We start from the raw sequence: 24,810 nt of genomic DNA on the forward strand, positions 1-24,810 counted from the left end.
ACCCATCACCCTGTTGCTGGTTCACCTGTTGACCACTGTATACCAGGAACACCCAACCTGACCTGCCTGATGTTCTGGAACATACCAGTTTGGTTCTTCTCAAAGTGTCTCAACAAAGTGTCCTAAATTATATTTGTAGCTGATAATAATGACTATACAGCTCTGGGAAAAAATAATAGATCACTTCAGTTTTTGAATCAGTTTCTCTGATTTTGCTATTTATAAGTTTATGTTTGAGCAAAATTAACATTGTTGTTTTATTCTATAAACTACAGACAACATTTCTCCCAAATTACAAATAAAAATATTGTGATTTAGAGGATTTATTTGCAGAAAATGAGAAATGGCTGAAATGGAAAAAAGGATGCAAAGCTTTCAGACCTCAAAAAATGCAAAGAAAACAAGTTCATATTCATAAATAGTTATTTTCAATTCTTCCAAATTAGAAACCTCTGGAATAAAATCAAGAGGAAGATGGATGATCACAAGCCATTAAACCAAACTGACCTGCTTGATTTTTTGCACCAGGAGTAAAGCAGCATAAAGTTATCCAAAAGCAGTGTGTAAGACTGGTGGAGGAGAACATGATGCCAAGATGCATTAAAAAACTGTGATTTAAAAACCAGGTGATTCCACCAAATATTGATTTCTGAACACTTTTTTTTCTAATCTTTTTTGTAATTTCTTCAAATAAATGCACTAAATGACAATATTTTTATTTGGAATATGGGCAAAATGTTGTCCGTAATTTATAGAATAAAACAACAATGTTCATTTTACGCAAAACATAAACCTATAAAAAGCAAAATCAGAGAAACTGATTCAGAAACTGAAGTGTCTAAAAACATTTGGACACTTTGTGTTTTTGAACTGAATGACTCTTCATCTAGTTTGAAGAAGGAGTGGGCGGGGCTTGTGCGGGAAAATGGGCGTGGTTTGTTTGAAAGCGAGCACAATGAACAGAGAGAGAGAAGCGCCTGAAGGAACGCGGGGGGCGGGGTTTGCGCTAGTATGTGGGCGCGGCTTCCACGCGCCAGTACGCGAGAATGAATGTGGTGGGCGGGATTAGGCGAAGACGGTGGGCGGGGCTTGTGTGAACACTGTAGGTTCCCAGCGCATCTCCAGCGCAATCCGCGAGAAGGCGAAAAGACGTTCGCGTGAAGAAGACGTTGCTTAGAAGTTGTCGGCAACTTAAAAGGCTTCCCGTCACGCGCGGTACCGGTTCTGGTCCGGAGGGGTTGCGAGACGGTTCCGCGGTTCTGGTTGAACTGGATTATCGCTTATTCTGCAGGAGGATTACCGTGTAGTCCGGATTTACTCGGCGGTTTACACGGTTTTAGCGCATTTACAGGGCGAGGCCAGCTGTGCGCCACACGTCGCTCTACACGTACGAGTCTCTGAAGGTTCTCCAAGGTTCTCCAGACCAAGCGAGAACCTCCAGACCAAGAGAGGGTCTCCTCTACCCGGCCTCGTATCTCCCCGTCCATCCGCTCCACTTGTAGAGCTCGCGGCTACACGTCCGGCCAGCCGTCACCTCTACGTGTAGGTTGGGTTTCTCCACCGTGCCATGGATCCACTGTGGAGATGTTTGCTTGGACTTCTGGTCATTGGATGTCGTCTGAAGCTCTCCAGATCTACCATCCTAGACTCCATATACTGGAATACATCCAACACAAAGTAAGTTTGAACCCCCACCACCTACCAACCACCCCACCACTACCACCACCCCACCAACCAAACCACCTACTTACTACCTACTCAAGAGTTCCTCAGGGCTGGAGGACCAGACCACCCAGCTGCTCAAGCTGTTGCATATTAGTTTCAGTCAGGCTGGTTGTAGGTTCTGTGGATAAGTACCCTTTGGTACCAATAGTACACAACATTTTGTAGGACTTCACTGAAAAACCTTTGAAAAACCCTACTTTTCCCAATCCTATTCCATTTTCAATCGTGCATGTAGTGATAAAAATGGTAAAAAGTGCCCAAAAACGTTCTCAGACTCACAAGTGCACTGTGTATTACCTACATTTTTGTTAAAACTAATTGTAAAACCAGTACCTTTATAGCAGAACTGTTTCTAATTACTAGAATCACTACTAGAACCCGTACTAGTGTTATATACTTTCTGATTGATACATAAAACTTTGTATAACTAGTGCCTTTACTCAAGAACCTTTGGAGAACCCTCTTTTTACCTAAACTTTGGAAAAGGGTAATGTCCTAAAAAGTGGCACAATCTTTCTATGACTTTTCTAGTCTTGACTAGTAGTTGCACACTTATTAGTACTATCTATATAGAACCGTATAAAATATTGATTGTTAAATCTTGGATATTGGCACAATTATCAGTACTGGAAGCCTAATTAGTGCTATATATGTTCCACATTGTACATACATTTTCTTGTTATGTTAAAAACCCCTACTTTTACAAATCTTATACCTTTTTAAAGGGTTTATGTAGTGATAAAAATGGTAAAAAGTGCTCAAAAGTGCACTATATAGTACCTACATTTTGGTTAAAACAAATTGTAAAATCATTTACTCTATGGTAGAACTGTTTCAGACAAAGGTGTAGTACTAAAAAAGCGTGCACAAATGTTCTCAGTCTTGTAGCAGTCCCTATTAGAACCCTTATTACAGTGCTATATACTTTCTGCTTAGTACATAAAACAATGTTTACAGTTCTTGTACAACTAGTGCCTTTACTCAAGAACCTTTGGAGAACCCTCTTTTTACATTAATTTTGGTTCTATGACTTTTCTAGTCTAGACTAGTAGTTGCACACTTATATTAGTACTATATATATATATATATATATAGAACCGTATACATTATAATATTGATTGTTATGGCTATGTACACTATAAATAATTTTTTTGCAGAACCATTGGAGAGCCATCCTTTTACACTGGTACTAAAAAATGTCAGAATTGATCAGTACTAGCTGTATAGAATCGTATATAATATTGATTGTTACAGCTACTGCAGAACCATTGTAACTACCAGTGGTGGAACCCTTAACTACAGTACTATATGGTAGCATATGTAATGCAGAAAAATGATTTCTGAAGCAAATAAAACACAATAAAACAAGTGGTATATTGAGACCCACCCATTTCTCAGTGATATAAAGAACCATATGCACCATATTCTCATAGTTGCATCGCACACTAAACTGTGAGGGTTCTTTTTCTCATTAACTACAGTTGTTATGGTGTTATGGTTATAGTATATAACCAGTGATTTTACTAAAGAACCTCTGGAGAAACGTAATTGTATGTAGTTCATATTTTCTCAAAAATGGTTAAGTATGAACTTTCCATAAGTGATTTAGTAACATTAGCAGCCCTGTATCTGTTTAATAATAATGGCTGCTATATAATGTACATGATATGTATATACATTAATATTTATCTATATGTTATCTATTTATTACAGTAATTCTAAAACTACTACTATATTATGTGCAATACATCAGTACTATATTTTAGGTTAGCATTTTTTATTTCTATTTGTATTTCATAAAGCTCCTATACATATTCTATATATCTTTATTCTATAGTTTCTATATATTTTTATTTCTGTCTATTATAATGTCAGAACACCATTAAGATACCTGTATGGATGGGCAATATGACCCTAAAATAATATTCCAATATTTCAGAATATTTTTGCAATACTAAAAATTCTCTGTGATTTGAAGATCGTTAAAAAGAATGTTAAAAAGAACTTTTTACGAGGTTTTTTTTTTATTTAACCTTTAATTTAACCAGGCAAGTCATTAAGAACAAATTATTACTTACAATAACAGCCTGGCAATAGCAGAACTAACTGAGAGAAGGGTACACCAAAAACAGACAAGGATAAGAGGTAAAACAAGACAGAGAGAGACGAGAGTAAAGAAAGAAAAAAAGAAACAAAACAAATAAAAATAATTATTTATTACAAATATATGTTTTACACATGCAGTATGAACATAAACATGTATTTAGTCGTGAAAAGTCCCTTACCAAGATTTTGTGTGAAAATAATAACAGAGTGATAGATATCTATCTATCTGTCTGTCTGTCTTTTTATTTATTTATACACAGAGTTCACTATTAACGTTACAACATGTTGGCTTCTAGTCTAATCTTGCAAAAATGACTGTATTTAAAAAAATATATATATCGCAATACATATCGCCGAATAACAAATCATGCAGTGGTTGGCTTTTCCAATATCATGCAGCTCTAATCTACAGTTTTAAAGGATCCTAAAGAGGTTTTAGTACATTATACTAGTTTGTAGGAAGGCGGCCAAACGCAAAACACTTTATTCTGGTGTAAAAGGAGCGTTTTAAGGGTTGTTTTTAGGCCGTATGTTTTTAGGAAGTATCGGGTGAGAGCTGAACATCTGCTGCTTTACTGGACTGGAGTAAAAGTGCAGGCAGGAACACAAACCGTGAGCAGTGTGAGTTTTACGAGGCTCATTATGAGCCCAAATAAAGGCTTCAGTGGGCCGCCTCGTTTACCCCCTCGCCCCCCCGCCCCCACTTTCCTTCCCGTCCTGTTGGCAGCACTCGTCCCGACTGTAAATACCTCCTAATGGAGGCGGCGGTGGGCCCGTGCCATTTGGTCGGCTAAAGCCACGCCGTATTCAGACGTCAGTGAAAATGAATGTTCGGGGATTATAGTGAGCAGTTTACTGGGTTAAATCTGTAACACCAAGCGTTCCTGATCACCAAGACAATGCTAGTGCTTATACACACTTACATTAGGCCTGTCACCATAAAATTTTTTTGCAAACGATATGTTTTCTCAGAAATTTTTGCAATAAACTATATTTTTGGCATTTTAAGACCATTAAAGCACTAATATAATGATAACATAATATCATAACAGAGGAATTGCACCCTTTTAAAGACAATAAACTTGTCCACGAGTCTAATTTTGGAACCCAAAAAAATCCCAACTGGAATCAAAGAAGGTTATAGTCATAAATAATAAGACTGCATTCATTTATGCATTCATTCTGCCAGTACTGAGGTCAGCAAACATTGACAATATTGAGGCCATATACCTACATTGTATGATTAGCTGATAATGAAACATACAGATGCATCTCAAAAAAATCTAAGAAGGAATATCATAAAAAAAAACAATATCTTTAAAAAAGTATCAAATCTAGACTAAACTAAAGCCAACATTTAAAAAAATAATAACTTATTGGAAAAACCTAACATGGTCTAAGAACTAATCATGGTTTATTGTTCTACGATATATAATGTGATATTAAAGAAAAAATATATTATTTAGATAGATAGACAGTCATTGCCCAAAGCACAATGTAATTAAGTGCTTAGCAATCTAGGGGTGTGTCGTAATTTAGTTTGCACTTTAGTTTGTGTTAAATATCTGTTGTAACAGTACATTAGTTTTGTTTTATTTGACTTTTATTTTGTTACACTGTTATTATTTCATACAAAATCTAAACTGTTCAACTTTTGCGGATTTCATTTTCCAGCAGGACAGGGCATAATATCATAACAAAGGAATTGCACTCTTTTAAAGACAATAAACTTTTTCCATTTCTGTCCATGGACTTAATTTTGGAACCTGAAAAAATCCCAGCTTGAACCAAAGTAGGTTATAGTCATAAATAATATATACATATATAACATATAATATAAGTGCGGAGGCAGGGGAACCGTGGGTCCGTCCCACACCATGACGTGCAACCCCGGTCTGTCCCAGCTGGCCCACGTTGGACCAGCATAAAGGCAACACTAAGCTAAGAGACACTTAAGTTAAGTGACTATGTTTCTTTAAGTTTGTTTTGGGTGTTGATTTTCCCATTTTTCCACAATATATGTCACAGTATATGTAAGTGCCTTTTGTAAGTGGAAACTTAATGGACGATTATTAAAATGATTGAGGTTATGTTCAGTTATTTACAATAAGTCGATAATGTAATTATTGTGACAGGCCTAACTCACACTTATATTATTCACACTTCATTTACTGATTCACTGAATCACTCACTGACTCACTGAATCATTTACTGACTCACTGAATCACTCAGAGACTCATTCACAATGGTGGCGTGGGGGTTATTGGTGATTAGTCTGTCAAATAAAACCTATAAGTTTATAAGAGAGGGGCTCAGACTGGACAGGGCTAAAGTTTGTGTTATTACAACTCCCCGTCAACCACCCCCGAACCCCCCTAAACCCCTCTAAACCACCCCTAACCCTTCCAGACCCCCCCTCTGCAGGCCTGTATTCAGTTTTCATGAGCTCCAGTAACTCCGTGGGTAATCTTTGTCACGGGGATTAAACACAAAAGGCTCGGCAGGTTGAGAGATCAATCCCTCTACCCCCCCACTCTGCCACTCCACCCCCCATTCGCCCCGCCCCCCTTTAGTTAGCATGGTTCGAGCTGGTCCGGGAGCTCCAGGGGGGCAGCGGAGGGGTGGAAACGCTTCCTGTCTTCTCATAGACCCCCAGGAAAACCCTGCTCTGAGTAATATACCCCCCCTTAACTCTGGTCCTGATGAGTTTATGAGGCCCAACAGGAGTCCAAAGAAATCGTTTATTTATTAGTTTATTGGATCGTCTAAACAATAAACAAAAGCCCTAATAAAAGCGCTAATAAAAGTAGTTATAAAACATAAGACTGCATTAATTTATGCATTCATTCTGTCAGTACTGAGGTCAGCAAACATGATTGAGGCCATATATTTATTTGTATTGTATGATTAGCTGATAATGAAACATACAGGTGCATCTCAAAAAAAAAATTAGAATATCATTGAAAAGTAACTTTATTTTAATAATTCAGTTCAAAATGTGAAACTAATATATTATATAGATGTATTACACACAGAGTGATCTATTTTATAAGTGTTTATAACTTTTATTAGCCAATGAAAACCCCAAAAATCAGGGTCTCAGAAAATATTTATTCTCAGAGAGAAGCAGGAAGTGCTGTAAGCCTTAATCATCCACAATAAAATAAACACTTAAAATAGATTTAAAACTTTTTAGGAAGTTTTTTTTGTTTCTGCTAAAATTAGTTCTATTTCAAATACATTTAGACACTTCTTTATCGTCACAATACAGGCTATTTTACTTGAACAAAGTTGGACAGTTTTTTATCTTCTGTAATACAGTTATTTTAAATGAATTTGCAGTTTTTTTCAATGGTTAATTTATGATAAATGGCCTCAGGAGGATGTGGTATTTTTAATTTTTTTATATCGGACTTGTCTTTTGATTTTCCATTTTTTTTTAGCAGTTTTATTTAAGTTGCGTACAATAATGTACGCATTGGGAGCAAATATCACCTTTTTAAACTGTTGTATTTATTTATTGAATTGTACATTCTGCAACTGGCTATTTTACCTGATATTATGGGTATTTTAAATGTTTTAAATTCTTTTACATCAATAATTGGTGCCTATTTAACATTGTTTACATGTATTTCATATAAGTGAGGCACCATTGATTTTATGCATTGATGGATTACACAGTATCTTGTCTATTTGAGCGTCTGGGTATTTGGGTATTCTCAAACAGAGGGTTCTGGAGGAGTGGAAGGCAACTTTTATGGTGATGGAGATTTCATTTTTCAGCAGGACTCGGCACACTGGTCACACTGCCAAAAGTACCAATTGATCTTATGTAATATTCTAATTTTCTGATTTTCTGAGATACTGATTTTGGCTTTTCATTGGCTGTACTTAAAAATAGAAAACTCTGTGTGTAATACATCTATATAATATAAAAAAATAAATAATACAGTATCTATTATTTGAGCATCTGTGGGGCATCCTCAAACAGAAGGTCTTGGAGGAGTAAAAGAGGATTTTAGTGGAAAACTGTGAAGCTCTATTGAACTCTATGTTCCTTTTGTTCTTTTGTTCATAGCGGTTTAGAAATAAACGGCTATATGTTGAGTTAATGGAAGGTATTGAGTGAAAAGTGCATTTATAAGAATATCTACAGTCTTTATCGAGCTGCTTTATGTCTCTGTAGCTTCTGTACAGGTTCTAAACCCGAGAAGCGTTTAGGAGGCTTGTTTAAAGAGTCGGGATAATGCTGATAATGCTGTCGGCTCACGGGAGGCTTAGTTCCAGCGCTGGACGCAGCCTGAACCATTACCAGTGTTTATAATAGAGCTATCAAAAACACAGATCTGAACTCCAGCCCGCTGTATCAATACCCCACTTCAGAACCTACCACCCAGCCCGCCCGGGACTCGCTGTAATACACACCTGCAGAGAGAGAGGAGTGATGGATGGGGCGTAAAACACCAATCCAGCAGCAGAGGAATGTTAATGGGTTGCATACTTTTTCATAAAACGCATTTCTATTGGCCCATTCATCATGAGATTTCTACTCAACATAAAGAACAACTGGCAGATTTAGATTTCAGCAAAAAAGACAAGAGTTTTATTATTTTTACCTGCATTATAAATGAATAGTGAAGTGATCTAAGCGATCAGACTATGAAGGAACATATAAGATATCCTGTAGTAACTTAAAAAAAGTGTTAAACAAACCAAAATATACAATAATGTTAACTTGCGGTTTCTGAGGCTGGGAACTCTTTATAACTGATTAACTTATCCTCTGCAACAGAGGGAACTCCTGTTCCTCCTTTCCTGGTGCAGTCCTGATGAGTGCCAGTTTTATCATTACTCAATTCTGACCTGTATTTTATCCTAAAGTAATTTTTTTTTCTTAAAGTAGATTTTTTGTTACATTTATTTATTTTGTGTTTTATTTTCTATTTAGTTACGCTATTAATTTATAAAAAATCAAATACAATTGTTGCTGTGATTGTTTTAAAAAATAGACAAACAAATTTATTGATTTAAATTGTTTTGTTTTTGGTAAAATTACTTTTATTTGAAATTAATTGTAAAAATGCAACGTTATTATTGCAAAACAGCCCTGCAATATTGTATCATTATTTTAGGGCCAAACCACTCACCCCTTATCGACAATACAGAAAATGTAGATTTTTATAAAAAAAACAAAAACAAACAAACACTGAATTAAAGGTGCATCCAAACTTTTAAATGGTACAGTATCTATATTATTATATATTATAGGCGTGGGCAAAAACACACACACACAAAAAAAAACATTTCAAGAATACACTACTGCAAAAAAATGAAAATTAAATTTTGCTATTGCATACGATATGATATGATATGATATGATATGATATGATATGATATGGCATACAAGAATTTTACAGTTTTATCAGATTTGTAACAGAAGTCAATGATCCAGAATGTCATGATACTAATAATACTAATAATGCACTCCAAATATCTCCATATATCCAGGATTAAAGTAAAATAAATGATACTGGACGGGTATAATCTAAATGTTTTTTTTTTGCATATAATACGATATGGCACACCCTTACTATCACATATACTGTATATATATATATATATATATATATATATATATATATATATATATAGTGAGGAAGTAATATAGTTGGTTTAATTTAAAGTCTTAATGCTTTGTTATTGCACTGATGTTGATGATAAAAGCATAATATTGCAAGTAAACCTTTTTTTTTACATAAAAATAGAATTTACGACCCGCTCTCAGAGTGCTTGCTGTAATACACACACGTGGAGCGGGTCGGTGTGATGGATGGCATATAAAACACTAATCCAGCAGCAGAGGAATGTTAATGGTTTGTATATTTTTTCATAAAATGACTTGAGGGGGTAAGAAAGGGGGGAAATAAAGGGCTAACAGCAGCTAACAGGAGCTAATAGGAGCTAACAGAAGCTAACAGGAGCTAACAGCAGCTAACAGGAGCTAACAGCAGCTAACAGCGGCTAACAGGAGCTAACAGCAGCTAACAGGAGCTAACAGAAGCTAACAGGAGCTAACAGCAGCTAACAGGAGCTAACAGCAGCTAACAGCGGCTAACAGGAGCTAACAGCAGCTAACAGGAGCTAAAAGCAGCTAACAGCAGCAGTGCAGATGAGGGTTTTGTAATAGATCCAGTGTAATTGTTACATGGCCACTTTCTAATTCTAATAATTAAAAACAACAGTTGCTGTTAGCATGCTAACATATGAAAGGGAGTATACTAACAAACTTGCCTACGACAGTGTTAGCCTTCTGTCAATGGGCCTCATCCCACATCGCTACCAAAGTGTTAGCATGCTGGCTATGTCACTCATCCCACATCACTACTACAGTGTTAGCATTCTGGCTACAGACCTCACCCCCCATTACTACTACAGTGTTAGCATGCTGGCTTATACCTCATCCCACATCATAACCATAGTGTTAGCATCACAATACACAACACACAAAACACAATTCAGAGTTGCTATCCAGTGCACTATGATATATTGTGATACTTGATTTTTAAAACCAAATTGTAGACTAATTATTAATTATTAATGCTGTGTTTTTGAGAGTATATGCAGTATTACAAAGAAAGGGTGAAATGAAGAGCTAACAGCAGCTAACAGGAGCTAACAGCAGCTAACAGCAGTGCAGATGGAGGGTTTTGTAAAGGATCCAGTGTAATTGTTATATGGTCACTTTCTAATTTGGACCGAGACAAAGGGCTGGGAGTTGGCGGAGGGAAATTGCTGGGTCTGGTTTACAGCGTGAGGAGGGGTCCGGCCCGGAGGAGGGGTCCGCTGGGCTTCCCCTCCGACGTAAAACAAAAGCTCTGGGCATTGTTTAAAACCGTTAGCTTGTAGCGGACTCGAGGGTCAGCGCCTCAGAAAGGCTATAGGTCAAGTATTTTAATCAGTGCGGAGCCCGAGGAGCCCGGAGGAGCCCGGAGCCTGCAGGGGCCTCCTGCTTAGGAAGCTCTCCTAACTTCTGCCTGTTTACATTCCTGATTAATTGATCTGATTGGGAAAAGAAGCAGGACCTCAGTGAAGCTCTGCAGTCTACAGGCTGCTGCTGCTTGACCTCTGCTGTATAGCCTGGAATGCTAACTGTTAATTGTGTGTATTAACGGGGCGTGAAAAGACAACACTGAAGAATTTACGCTATTTACACTGTTTATTAACGCATTATTAACTATAAATGGAGGTTAATTTAGAATTCTTCTTTTCTTTGCTGAAACTGAGACTTGTATCCAATCATGTTAGTCTAAAGGCTAAAGGCTAAAGCTGTTGTTTCCATGTGGGTCAGCCAGACGTGACTCGTACTATAGCAGTTTTCTCCGGTTTCCAAAAGTTTAGGATTAGGATTATATTAACATTGTCTAAACCTGAAAAGCTTAAATGGAAAAAATATAAGGGAAAAAATGGGGGGTGTTCTAAAATTTTCGAACCGGAAATGTATATTGTTTGTATACACTATGCTCATTAATGTATTACTTTATTTTGTTTTGTTTTATATTTAGTTACAGTATTATTTATACAAAATCAGGTTTTTGGTGAGCTATTGTTTAAGAATAAAATCTAAATCTAAAATCTAAAAATCTATGAATTTATTTTTGGTTTCTGCTAAAATTAATTCTTCTTTAAATTAATAAAAAATGTTAAAAATTAATGAGCTCATACAGCTCTTTTTTAATAATGGAAAAACACTGAATTTAAGGTGCGTCTAAACTTTTAACTATATGTATATACAATAATGTTGAATATATACCGTATATTGTATGTTCTTTAACTTATTGACTGGATCTGAAGACTTTAAATGGCAAAAATAAAGTATATAAGTTCCAGTGAGAACAAAATGCATATAAATTTAATAGAAAAAAAGTACTTTACACAATTGCTTATGTAAGGTATTGCTCAGCAAACACTCTGAAGTGCTTTATTCTCTATTTTAAAGTTCTAGTTTTAGTGTTTTAGTGTGTGTATGTTCTGATTTGGTCCGTTTAAGACTCCAGCTCATGGGAGGCCGCATTCCTCTGCCGGAGGTAATCTGACTCTTGACCTCCTGGAGTGAGCTGCTGATTGATGCTGGTTGTTTGTGAACTTCAGTGTTGCTTTAGAAATGCTGCTGTTGCTGCTGATTACCCTCATTAACAAAACCTCGTTTCTACAGAACTACTTACTACTTACTGCTTTGTGAATCATGATGTATTAGTACAGTTTCTAATCTAATCTTATAGGTCTATAAAATGTCCAAAAAGTGACATTTCTGAATGAAAATGAGGTTATAGAGAGTTTAGGACACTTTAAACTGGATTAATTTAAAGCATTATTCTGAATTAATATAATTTGTGCATCAGTTGCTGTGGTTGAATGTGTCTGATCTCACATTCCGACCCTGATTCACAGAGTTAGTAATTTATCATGCTAACCTGCCAAACAAACTTGCCTACTACAGTGTTAGCATGCTGGCTATTGGCCTCATCCCACATCACTACTACAATGTTAGCATTCTCGCTATAAGACACATCCTACATCACTACTGCAGTGTAAGCACACTGACTACAGGCTTCACTGCTACAGTGTTAGCATTCTGGCTATAGACCTCATCCCACATCACTACTACAGTGTTAGCATGCTGGCTATGGGCCTCGTTTAACATCACTACCATAGTGTTAACAAGCTGGCTATGGGCCTTGTCCCACGTAAATACCATAGTATTACAATGCTGGTTATGGGTCTCATCCCACATCACTACTACAGTGTTAGCATGCTGGCTATGAGCCTCATCCCACATCACTACTACAGTGTTAGCATGCTGGCTATGAGCCTCATCCCACATCACTACTACAGTGTTAGCATTCTGGCTATGAGCCTCATCCCACATCACTACTACAGTGTTAGCATGCTGGCTATGAGCCTCATCCCACATCACTACTACAGTGTTAGCATGCTGGCTATGAGCCTCATCCCACATCACTACTACAGTTTTAGCATGTTGGCTATGAGCCTCATCCCACATCACTACTACAGTGTTAGCATGCTGGCTATGAGCCTCATCCCACATCACTACTACAGTGTTAGCATGCTGGCTATGAGCCTCATCCCACATCACTACTACAGTTTTAGCATGCTGGCTATGAGCCTCATCCCACATCACTACTACAGTGTTAGCATGCTGGCTATGAGCCTCATCCCACATCACTACTACAGTTTTAGCACACTGACTATGGGCTTTGTCCTACATCATTACTACAGTGTTAGCATAATGTTAGCATCACAATACATAATAAAATACATAGTTCCGATTAAGTACACTATGATATATTGTGATACTTGATTTTTTAAACCAAATTGTAGGCTAATTATTAATTATTAATACTGTGTTTTTGAGAGTCGATACAGTATTGCAGAACATAATATTGTGATATACTACATACTCAAACTACTTAACAATTGGGACACATCCTTAGATACCTTTATGGTACAAAAACAATCAAACAATGGGTTTAGCCTGGGGAGACTTCTGTCCCAACACTGCCCCAAGAACATGACCGACCTCACCTACTCCAGAACCTGTTTCTGTCCAGATTTCAGGCCGTTATACTTTGTGTCCCACTTTAGCAGCATCTGTTTTATTTAGAACATGGTTTTGATGTGAGTTCTGAGCTGAATCAGGTCTGTTAGAGCAGCAGATTCCCCGAACAGATGCTGCTCTGCTCCAGCACTCGAGGCGTCGGAGAGCTGAACGTCAGAAACCATTCCGTAACTTTGCTCTGACAGACTCTGACCTTCTGTATTGTCCTCCCGTAGGTTCGTACCCGGGCGAGGCCTGGTCCTGTACCCTCAGATCGGAGACAAGATGGACATCGTGTGTCCTCGCCTGAGGCCGGGGTCCAGCGAGCGCACCAACATCGAGTACTTCCGCGTCTACCTGGTCACCAAGGAGCAGCTGGAGACGTGCCGCGTGGAGAAGGACAACATGGCGCTGCTGAACTGCGACAAACCCGACCAGGACGTCAAGTTCACCTTCAAGTTCCAGGAGTTTAGTCCCAACCTGTGGGGTCTGGAGTTCCTCAAGGGAAAGGACTACCACATTATCTGTAAGTACCCCCTGTACTTCCTCTCACTGGCCACTGTATTAGAAACACCTGTGTATAGTTGCTATGGTGTTGGAATATGGTTGTTCTTGTATCCAAGGAGTTTGCCATGGTGTCAATATGTGGTTGCAAAGTGGTCGCTATTGTGTGACTAAATGGTTTCTGTAATATTCAAGGCAGTTGGTAGAGTATTGCAGCGACACCATAAATCCACCTGGGATACCACAGCAACCACCTAATACCATTGTAACAGCAGCAAATAACTGCCAACTTCGTTGGAAACACCTATCAGCCTTGTGGAAACACCTAAAAAATTGGTATGATATCCCAGGTGGTTGCTATATTATATCATGTGGTTGGTAGAGAATTGCATCTGTAATGCCATCTCTAATTAACCGCCATGAAAAGCACATGGAATACCACAACAACCACCTAATTCTACCTAATACAGCAACCTCAGCAATTACTGGTCACTTTGTTGGAAACTCCTCTCGAACCCTGTGCTTCCACTCACTGCCCACTTTATTAGTAACACCAAATAATGATGCTTAGTGGTTGCTATTAAATCCCAAGTGGTTGCTATGAGATTAATAGTGAAAAATCGTGATAAAATAGTGTATCTAAAAGCCAAATCACACCATAAGACGCAACTGGGATACCACCGAAACCACCTAATAGTACAGCAACCTCAGCAATTACTGGCCACTTTTTTGGAAACTCCTAGCTGCCCCCTGCTTCCACTCAGTGCCCACTTTATTAGTAACACCAAATAATGATGCTTGGTGGTTGCTATGATATCCCAAGTGGGATATCCCACCTGGGATACCACAACAACCACCTAGTACTACAGCAACCTCAGCAATTACTGGCCACTTTGTAAGTAACACCTAATAAAGATGCTTAGTGGTTGCTCATATATTACAGGTGGTTGCTATGATATCCCAGGTGGTTGCTATGTGGTTGCTAAATGGTTGGTAGAGTATTGCAGCTGCGATGCCATATTAACCGCCTAAAATAGTGTATCTAAAAGCCAAGCCACACCATAAAGAGCACCTGGGACACCACAGCAACCACCTATTACTACAGTAACCGAATCAATTACTGGCCGCTTCATTAGTAACACCAAAAAAATATGCTTTGTGGTTGCTATGATATCCCAGATGGTTGTTGCTATGCAATGTTGTTAAAAGTTTTTGGAAGAGCTACATATTTGCAGCTACATACCGTAGTAACCACCTAGTAATCACTGGACGCTTTTTTATTGGAAACACCTAAGATATCCAGTGCTTCCCCTCAAACTGTGAGGCCTTGAGTTCCTCAAAGGAAAACACAATCACATCATCTGCAGTTTTTCCGAGCCAAACACACCTCCCCTCCCACGCTAATTTGGGATTAGCGTTCTCCGGCCTAGCCCTTTGCGCTAGTCTCTCTGAGCCAAAATAAAAACCTGGTTCCAGGCCAGGGTCTTCAGAAGTTCTCTGAGGACGACTTCACCTTAAGTTTCTGGCTCTGCAGAGCAATCAGGAAGGGCTTGGCCTGCAGGAGAACACTCTCTGAAGTGCACGCTAACTTTAAATCAGTTCTGCTTCAGATCTGACAACCAGAACAGTCCAGATTAATCCACTTTATTATCCAACTGCTGCTTTTATAAGGCCAGAAAGACCGTTAGTGGGGTTAGCATTATTAGCATTAAGATACTCTTACTTAAGATAAACTTACATGCAAAATGTTCAGGGGACAGCATGGGACGTTATTTATGTAATTTGTTACCAGCTTGCATGTAGGAATGGCCACACCTGTATAAGTTGCAAGGTGATATCTAGTGTGAGTGAGGTCGAGCACTGGCCAGTGTGCTCATGGCAAGGTGACTTCATATATGAATGTTTCATGGCATTAATCTGATGCTCTTATCCAGAGCAACTTTTATTGGTGTAGCACAGCATCGAATCACTGTTTTTTTCATGCATCTTGGCATCATGTTCTCCTCCACCAGTCTTACACACTGCTTTTAGATAACTTTATAACTTTATGCCTGCACTCCTGGTGCAAAATTCAAGCAGTTCAGCTTTCAGAGGTTTTTAATTTGGTAAAATCAAAGAAACTCATCATTTTTAGGTGCTCTCTTATTTTTTTCAGAGCTGTATGTTGTCCAGACAAAAACAGTAACTGTGACAGGCCTGATGGTTAATAAACTGATTCCAGGATCTAGTATCATGTCCCGTGACTTTTGCCACATGCCCAGAAAGCACCTAGAAGTGTGTAGAATGGAGCGTTTACGCCAATCCCAACTCTGAATGTGTGTAAATGTTAGTTTTGGTTCTGAACTCAGTGGGTTGAGTGCAGCAGTGGTAATCCGGGTGAGGTCAGTGATGGTGATCTGATGTGGGTCGTGGGTAGCGGGCGTTCGGGGGCTCGTGCGTGTGCACCCTGGCCTTTTCTCAGCTGGCACATTCCTGAGCGGGTCGAGCGAGTGAGTTTAAGATTTGCACGCTCCAAATCCCTGCACTGCTGCTGCTGCGTCGCCAGCGTGAGACAGATCGCTCTGACGGGATTCTGTTAGGCAGCTTGGCCCGGAGCCGCGGGGCTGGAGATATCTGACCTAAATGGTCCCGAAGAGGGGTGTGTGTGGGCCAGTGTGTGTGTGTGAGTGTGTGTGTGAGTGTGTGTGTGTGTGTGTGTGTGAGTGTGAGTGGGCACGCTGAAAGGAAGTTTGTCCAGAAACGATGTCAACACACACGGGTTGTTGAGTTATTTGACAGTGTGTAATTTGGCTTTGTGTGTATGTGAGAGGCGGATGGTGGTAAATGAGTAGGGGTAGGGGGAAGGGGGGGTATTACGTATTACGTATTACATTAATTGGAATATTAATGTTTTCTGTGGCATTTTTAAAATTGTGTACCTTTCTTTGGTATTCTGACATATTTAATTTAGGAAATGAGAAATATATTGTGATTTTAAAAAAATCGTATCGACCAGTCTAAATTTCATTCTAGAATTTTATACTTTTTAACTTTTTTTCAGAATTTTTGGTATTTTTGGCAAATGGGACAAGGCCGGATGGTGTAGTTCGAGGGAGGGGAAGGGCCTTTTTGTATATTAATTTTGTAATTTTCTTGTATTTAAATTAAGAAATATATTGTGATCAAAGTTGTGGGCCAGTTATGGTCCAGCACTAATTTCAAGCCAGAATTTCAAAATAGAAACAGAAAAACTATTTTGAAATTTTGAAAAAAAAAAAAAAAAATGTTTTCTGTTTTTTAAAATTGTATAATCTTTCAGTATTCTCTCTTATTTAATTTTGAAAATAAGAAATATATTGTTATAATTTTTTCTTTATATTTATAATGCACTATACGGCCTATATAATACCCTGTTTGTGTACGACGGGGTGGTGGTGAATGGGACAAGGCCGGTTGTGTGTGTTAATGTGTGTGTGTGTGTGTGTGTGTTATTTGGGTTTGTATGTGTGTACAATAGGGACGGTGGTAAACGGGACGCGGCCGGTTGATAGAGTAGGGGGAATTAATTGGAGAATTATTATTATTAATTTTTTTAGATGTTTGTAAATTTTGCTGTTACTTTGTTCTTTTATTGTACATTAATTTTGCAATTTCATCATATTCAATTCAGAAAATAAAAAATATATTGTGTATATTGCTAGAATAAATTGGTCCATGTCCTCCAGCCCTTTTTAACCCTTCTTTTATTCCTATCATTAATGATACTATATATTTTTTGGTAACACTTACTATGAATTCTGTATTTATAATGCTTTATATAGCCTATAGAATACTGTGTGTGTATGTTATATTGCTCTGTATGTACAAGAGGGGTTGTGGTAAATGGGACAATGCCAAAATAAGAAAAAATAAGAAATATATTGTGATATTGTAAAGTTATGGATCATATCGTCCAGCCCTAATTTTACGCCAAATTTTAGCTTTTACTAGGAAAAGATTTTTTTAAATTATTTTTTTTTGTTATTTCTAATGCATTTTAGTGTGTGTGTGTGTGTTATATAGGTGTATGTGTGTGTGTATGGTCATGGTGGTGGTGAATGGGACGAGGTCGGTGGGTCCTGTAGTAGGAGCAGTAGTATTATGGGGGAGGGGGAGGGCCAGTCTGGGAGCGTATTGTGTTCCCCGGCTTGTTTGCGCAGTATAAAGGAAGTCGGCTGCCGCCGCTGCAATTCTTGCGCTGCAGTTTTGCGGCTGCAATTATGGGCGCATATGTTTAGTCTAAATGCGCTTCTCCGCAGGAACGTGTGCGGCTAATTACATGTTTTGCGACGGCGCATGCAGCCTCCAGCCAGAACCTTCTGTACCGAGTTTACGTGTTTTTACATGTGAGAGAATGATAAAATACAAGCATGATAAAATACAAAACAGACACATATCAAACATATTATCCCATGGCGAGAGGCTTTATTTGATACCCCTGTGGCTTTTTATTCAGAATATATGAAGCATAAAAATACTGTACCAGTCAAAAGTTTGAAAACTCCTCTACTCATTTAATGTGTTTCTTTCTTTGTATGTTTTTTACATTGTAAATGTAATATTAAAGACTGTATTAAAGCTATATAGGAACACATGCAGAATATTTTTTGTAAATAATAAACCAGAATATGTTTTATAGTTTAGATTCTTCTAAGTATCAGATTTCTCTTTGAGGACAGATAAATTTTAATCTCAGGAATAGTTTTCTCAGCATTGTGAAGTTCCTTGAGTTCCTGGAGGTGCTGAAAAATAGTTGCTTTAATTTTTGTGTTTTTAGAAAGTAAATTAAATAAAGAAATAAAGTAAAACATTGAATAAGATGTGTCCAAACATTTGACAAGTTTATATATATATATATATATATATATATATATATATATATATATAATATGTATAGATAATATGTATTAACAGTATAGCCAATAGCAACTGTTAAAGTACAGTACATATAGAGTATTTATTATAATGATACTGTAATTTATTATAATAATATTTATTGGAATGTTTTTGTTTGAATGATACATTGTCCCCAAAAGGATGTTATTGTGTTGTTAACTAAAAAAAACCTCAACATTTATATATATTTATATACGATCTGACATAAAATAGATCTTATATATAAATGTATATGTAATTAAACATGGCCCGGCTTCTGCATACAGCACTGAGTGTGAGTATAGTGCGTATATGTGTGTATGAGTGTATATGTGTGTGAGTGTGTGTGCAGTGTTTGTGTAAATGTGTGTGTGGCCGGCTGCGTAGCCTGAGGTTCTGTGTGTATATAGTGTGTGTGCGAGTGTATAGTGTGTGTGTGTGTTGTGGAGAGTGAGTGCCTTCACTCAGGCTGAAGGGTGAGCTCACATGCTCACAAATGTGAGATGGCTTGTAGCGAAATGGGGCATGTTGGGTAAAAACGCTTCTTTTCTATCTGTCTCTCTCTCTCTTTCTATCTGTCTCTCTATCTGTATATTTCTCTCTATCTATCTGTCTCTCTCTCTGTCTATCTTTATCTTACTATCTTTATATATCTCTCTAGCTATCTGTCTATGTCTGTCTATCTCTCTCTTTCTGTCTATCTCTCTATCTCTATTTCTCTCTCTCACATTCTGTCTATCTCTCTTTCTTTAGCCGCGTATCTCTCTGTCTCTCTATCTCTCTCTATCTGTCGCTTCTTCTCTGTCTCTGTGGGATGGCATTATTAATATTATTGCAGCCAGCCAGCTAGCCAGACAGACAGACAGACAGACAGACCGATAGATAGATAGATAGATAGATAGATAGATAGATAGATAGATAGATAGATAGATAGATAGATAGATAGATTTAATTGGACACTAATAGGTAGTATTGATAATAAACTCTGGCTTTCCTCAAGTTTGCAAATTAGCTAGCAAACAAACAAGCTAATTTCTATAGTATTTTGTGAGACAGTATTTACCCTTTTACCCTTATTTTAAGTTAAAATTTAAAGTTAATCAAATGCAATTATTTTTTCTCAGAGTTCCCACTGGAATTATAATCATTTAAAAAACAGTATAATTTCCTCTGAGGTTTATAAGGCAGTTTATCCCCAAACCGCTAAGCTAACCAGCCTACCGCTAGTCTCCTGCTTAGCGTCTCTCTCTCTCTCTCTCTCTCTCTCTCTTTGTTGTTTTCATCTCTCTCTCTCTCTCTCCCTCCCTCTCTCACATCATCTCTCTCTCCACGTCTCTCTCTCTCTCTCTCTCTCTCTGTGGTGGGCCGGCTGATTTGCTGCTAAATCCCGGCCTCGGACGGCAGATTACTCCCAGTGGATGTTTGGGCGCGGGGTTAGCAGCGCCGCGGCGGGATGAATGCTCCGGCACAATAGCCTGGAAAAATGTGCTCTAAGCCGCTACGCTTGGCCTGAGCCCTGACAAGCGGAACCTAAAAAAACGGCAGCTTTCATTAGGAGGATAGGGGTTACAGCGGTTCTGGAGGTTTTTGACCGGAGCAGACTTTTAGCGCTTTAGCATTTAGCGGTGCTACGTCCATATACTAATACAATACATTGGTTTTTATGGGGTTTAATAAGCAAACAAACACAACAAATTTAACAAATATTGGCTTTTAAGAAGCTTTTAGAGCCTTTTAGTGTTTTATTTTGTTTTTCCATCTACATATCTGCCGATAATTGATAGAAATAAATAATTTTATAAACTTTACAGGTCAGGAAAGAACATCTTAAACTTTACAAGGAACTTTACAAGCAAAAAAACCCAACAAACATTGTTTTTTAAGAAGCTTTTACAGCCTTGTCATGCAGTTTTTTTTAATCGAATTTCAATATATTCCATCTACATATCTGACAATACTGATATAAAAAAAACAAATACTATAAACTTTACAGGTCATTAAAGAACCTCTTAGACTTTACAAGGAACTTTACAAACACACAACCCAACATTGGCTTTAAATAATCTAATAGAGTCTTGCAATACTGTTTTATCTTCTGTTTTATTTTGTTAATCAAATTTCCATGTTAATCTGCAAATACAATACAAAATAGTCATTTTATAAACTTTACAGGTTAGTAAAGAACCTCATAGACTTTACATGGCACCTTGCAAGCAACAAACTTTGGCTTTAATAGGCTTTTAAAGGCTTGCCATACTGTTTTATTTTCTGTTTTATTATTTCAACAATCAAACTTCAATATTTTCCTTTATATATCTGCCAATATCGATAGAAAGAAAATATATATATATACTTTTACAGGTCAATAAATAACATTTTAGATTTACAAAGAATTTTATAAGCAAAGAAACCCAATGAACATTGGCCTTTTAAAAAGTTTTAGAGCCTTGTAATACTGTTTTTTTCTGTTTTATTTTTTTGTATTTCTTTTTTTTTTTTTTTTTACAAATTCCAGTGTTTTTAATTTACGTATCTGCCAGCATTCATTAAAAAAGTACTTTTATAAACTGTACAAGTTAGTAAAGACCCTCATAGACTTTAGAAGGCACTTTACAAGCCCATAACCCAACAAACATTGGGTTCAGTTAAACAAAAAAGAATCAGTCCAATGTTTTTATAGTCATTTTTTAAAGGAGTTTTCTGCGAATACTAGTAAAATTCCAGTATAAGGTCAGTAAAAAAACTCTTAGATTTTACATGGCAGTTTACAAGCACATAACCCAAAAAAAAAAAAAAAAAAATATTGGCTTTTAAGAAGCTTTTAGAATCTTGTAATACTGTTTTAATTTTTAAAGGGACTGAAGGCACTTGCTCAGAAATTCAGAAATGATCAAATCTAATCTGATTGCAATATTGATACGACTGATACTGTATGAAATCAGAATTGTACAGCAAATTTTGTATCAAATTCCAATATTTTCCATTGTAGATTAATACTGGCCATCCAGACATCCATTTTTTTGCTAATATTGCAGTGTAATTCTGTATAATTTTGTATTGGACCATTTTTAAGTTTTTAGTGGGACTGTGAGTTTTTATGAGGTTTTATTGGGATGGACTGGAGCTGTACTGGTTTACTGGTGAGACCGGGGTCCGTCAGCGGCGCTCGGGTCAGAACTGAACTCTGAGTGGAAGTGGAGCTGAAAGCGATGCCCACTGGGACGCCACTGCGGCAGAACAAACCGCTCGCCTGGGATTAGCTTATAGCCTCCGCGTCCATTAGCGCTCATATTCCATTAGCGTCATCGTGTCGTGTTCCATTAGAGCGCCTGGGCTGAAAAGGTTCGCCAACCATTCAACATTCATCCCTAAAGCTGGAGCTCGGCCAGCCCAGCCTCTACAGAACCAGAGCTGGAGTAAATAAAAATATATATATACTAATATTTTAGACTACAATACAATACACTTTTATTTATTATCAAAGTCCTTATAACGGATCTATTACAAGTACAGTACCGTCAGTATCACACAATTTCCAGACATTTGCGGAAATTTCTTGAAATTTACGAATATTTGCGCAAATTCTTGGAAATCCCTTTTCCCCCTCAAAAGTTGCCCTAAAAACGACTAAAAATGTCAGTTTTAAGAAAATTTCCACATTTCCACGTCGAGTAGCATTTAAAAAACACAAATAGAATAAATATAATCTATTTTTAAATGCCGATACCAATTAAATATAGCACTACAATTTCAGTCTTAATTTCCATTTAAAAAATTGTAGTCCTAACATGTAACCTAAATTTTATAAAATGATACACATGGAAAATACTGGAAATAATAATTTCCAATAAAATATTTTTATTTATATTTATTTATTCCAAAACTCAGGATAGAAATTACAGGCTTTAAACCATCATTAGTGTAGGGTTCATTCAAGATTTTCCTGATCTTTAAAAAATATCCAATTTAATATAAAAATGTGAAAAAATCAGTTAAAAAATACTAGGGTGATTCCATTAAAATTATGTATAAAATGTAATAATTAATAATATCTTTGAAAATGTATATTTATGATTTTTCCCATTGGCGTCAGTTCACTTCTATCACTTCTATGTTCAATTTGTAATATTTGCTAATTCCAGTGATATTTTATAAAAAGAGACAGAAACAAACTCTGTAATAATGGCTGATAATATAACGGCTGATATCCAGTATTTTCTCTCTCTCAATATATATATTTATATATACATTTTCTATATCTGCTAATGACAAATTTCAAATAATTAAATTTTATAAAATTACGGATATAGGCTTTGACTTTTTTAAAGCAGGTTTAAAGCAAAATGAGAATAAATAAAAAAAACACCAGCAATTACTAAATCTTTAGATCTTTCCAATATTTCTAGCTGATATACAATTAATTTTTATTTTATTTTTTTTTAGAATCAGTATCACATTTTGTTTATTGTATATTAGATTTTGCTCACAATTTTTATATATCAGTGTGGAACTGTGGAACAAAGATTTGCCACCTACCCTAATAAATTCAGCAGTTATGTTCTGATACGGCTTTGATTACAGTATAATAATTGTGTCTGTATTTATAATGAAGTTGTAAGTCATTATAACCCAGACCTCAGTTCAGTTAATTATAATAAGCGCAGTAAAGCTTCTTTTATGGACTCTGGAGGCTGCGGCCGGTAATGGGTTTGGGTTTGGGATTAGAACTCTGGTTCTGGTGTAATACTGGAGGATTATGGGTGAATCTTTTATGGGTGAGACTCATGAAAAGAAACAAAACTGCAAAACTGAACTAAAACAATTTTTTCTTTTATGTTTTCTCTTCAGCTACGTCAAACAGCACTTTTGAAGGCCTGGACAACCACGAGGGCGGAGTCTGCAGGACCAAGTCTATGAAGATGGTGCTGCGGGTCGGACAGAGTGAGTTATTGTGTTTCTGTAGGCGTCTGTCTGAGCGGATGCTCTTCTGCTGATTTGCATCGTCTGTTTATTTTTATCTGCTTATCTGTTCCAACTGTTAAACTATATTTAAATAATTTACATTATTTCTCATTCATTTCCCCAGACGTCAGTTAGTCACTCTCTCTGACAGTGTGTGTTTAGTCTGGAGTTTGTTTTTCTTTATTTCTTTAATATTTAAAAAAATCAGAATCTGAAAAGAAGAGCTTTGAAAGTATCCTTAAATGCAGTCGCAAAAAAGACCATCAAAAAACATTATGATGATGAAACTGGCACTCATCAGGACCGCCCCTGGAAAGAAAGGAAGAGTGAGAGTTTACTCTGTTGTACAGGATAAGTCACATGTCAAAACACTACATTAATATATTGCTCATTCTTTATTTTTACTGCATATTTATGAGCTACAATGTCATAAAAAATGTTTCCCACCAAATCTTTCTCTTGATACCCTGTAATGCTGCCATTTCAAACCTCTGATGTACATCATCTGGAGAGAGAATGGCATCAATTGCGCTCGCTCTACCTCAGGCTCTGGCTGCTGATGCCGCAGGAGCATGATCTGGGATTCAATCCCAAACCCGAACTTCTCGAAATCGATACATTTCTAATGCATCTTAGAGCTTAAGTTTTTAAAGTTATTAAAAGTTTAAGCATTGAAAAATGTAGTGTAGAGCTTACTCAATACAAACATTGATCTCATAAACATAATATTTCCAATATCGGAAATATTATAGTCGGCAGCATTATAGAAAGTGGGAAGGACTTTTTGTATCAAAAAAAGTATTATTAATACTACAGCTGCTTTGATTTTTAGATTAATATTTAGTTTAATTACTTTTAAAGGATATTTATCAAATGCAGTGATGGTTTAACTGTATGTTAACTGTAATTTAGCCAGCCTAGCGCTTTGTAGTTAGCATTAGCATTGGTGTAACAAATATCAGCCTCAGGTAAAGTGTCAATAGTGAACACTGGAGCTTCGTTCA

At 37.0% G+C, this 24,810-nt stretch overlaps 1 protein-coding gene across 1 annotated transcript in view; it reads left to right on the top strand.

Moving 5' to 3' along the window:
* The first annotated feature begins 1,113 nt into the window (after positions 1-1,113).
* LOC125789966 (ephrin-B2a-like) overlaps positions 1,114-24,810 on the top strand; it is a 28,504-nt gene continuing 4,807 nt past the window's right edge. The window contains exons 1-3 of the mRNA XM_049473082.1: positions 1,114-1,677; positions 13,684-13,973; positions 23,693-23,785. Coding sequence (XP_049329039.1) covers positions 1,568-1,677; positions 13,684-13,973; positions 23,693-23,785 — 493 coding nt within the window. The 5' untranslated portion in view covers positions 1,114-1,567. The remainder of the gene's footprint in view (positions 1,678-13,683; positions 13,974-23,692; positions 23,786-24,810) is intronic.

The sequence above is a fragment of the Astyanax mexicanus genome, unplaced genomic scaffold (genome assembly GCF_023375975.1).
Source record: "Astyanax mexicanus isolate ESR-SI-001 unplaced genomic scaffold, AstMex3_surface scaffold_33, whole genome shotgun sequence".
Lineage (NCBI taxonomy): Eukaryota > Metazoa > Chordata > Actinopteri > Characiformes > Acestrorhamphidae > Astyanax > Astyanax mexicanus.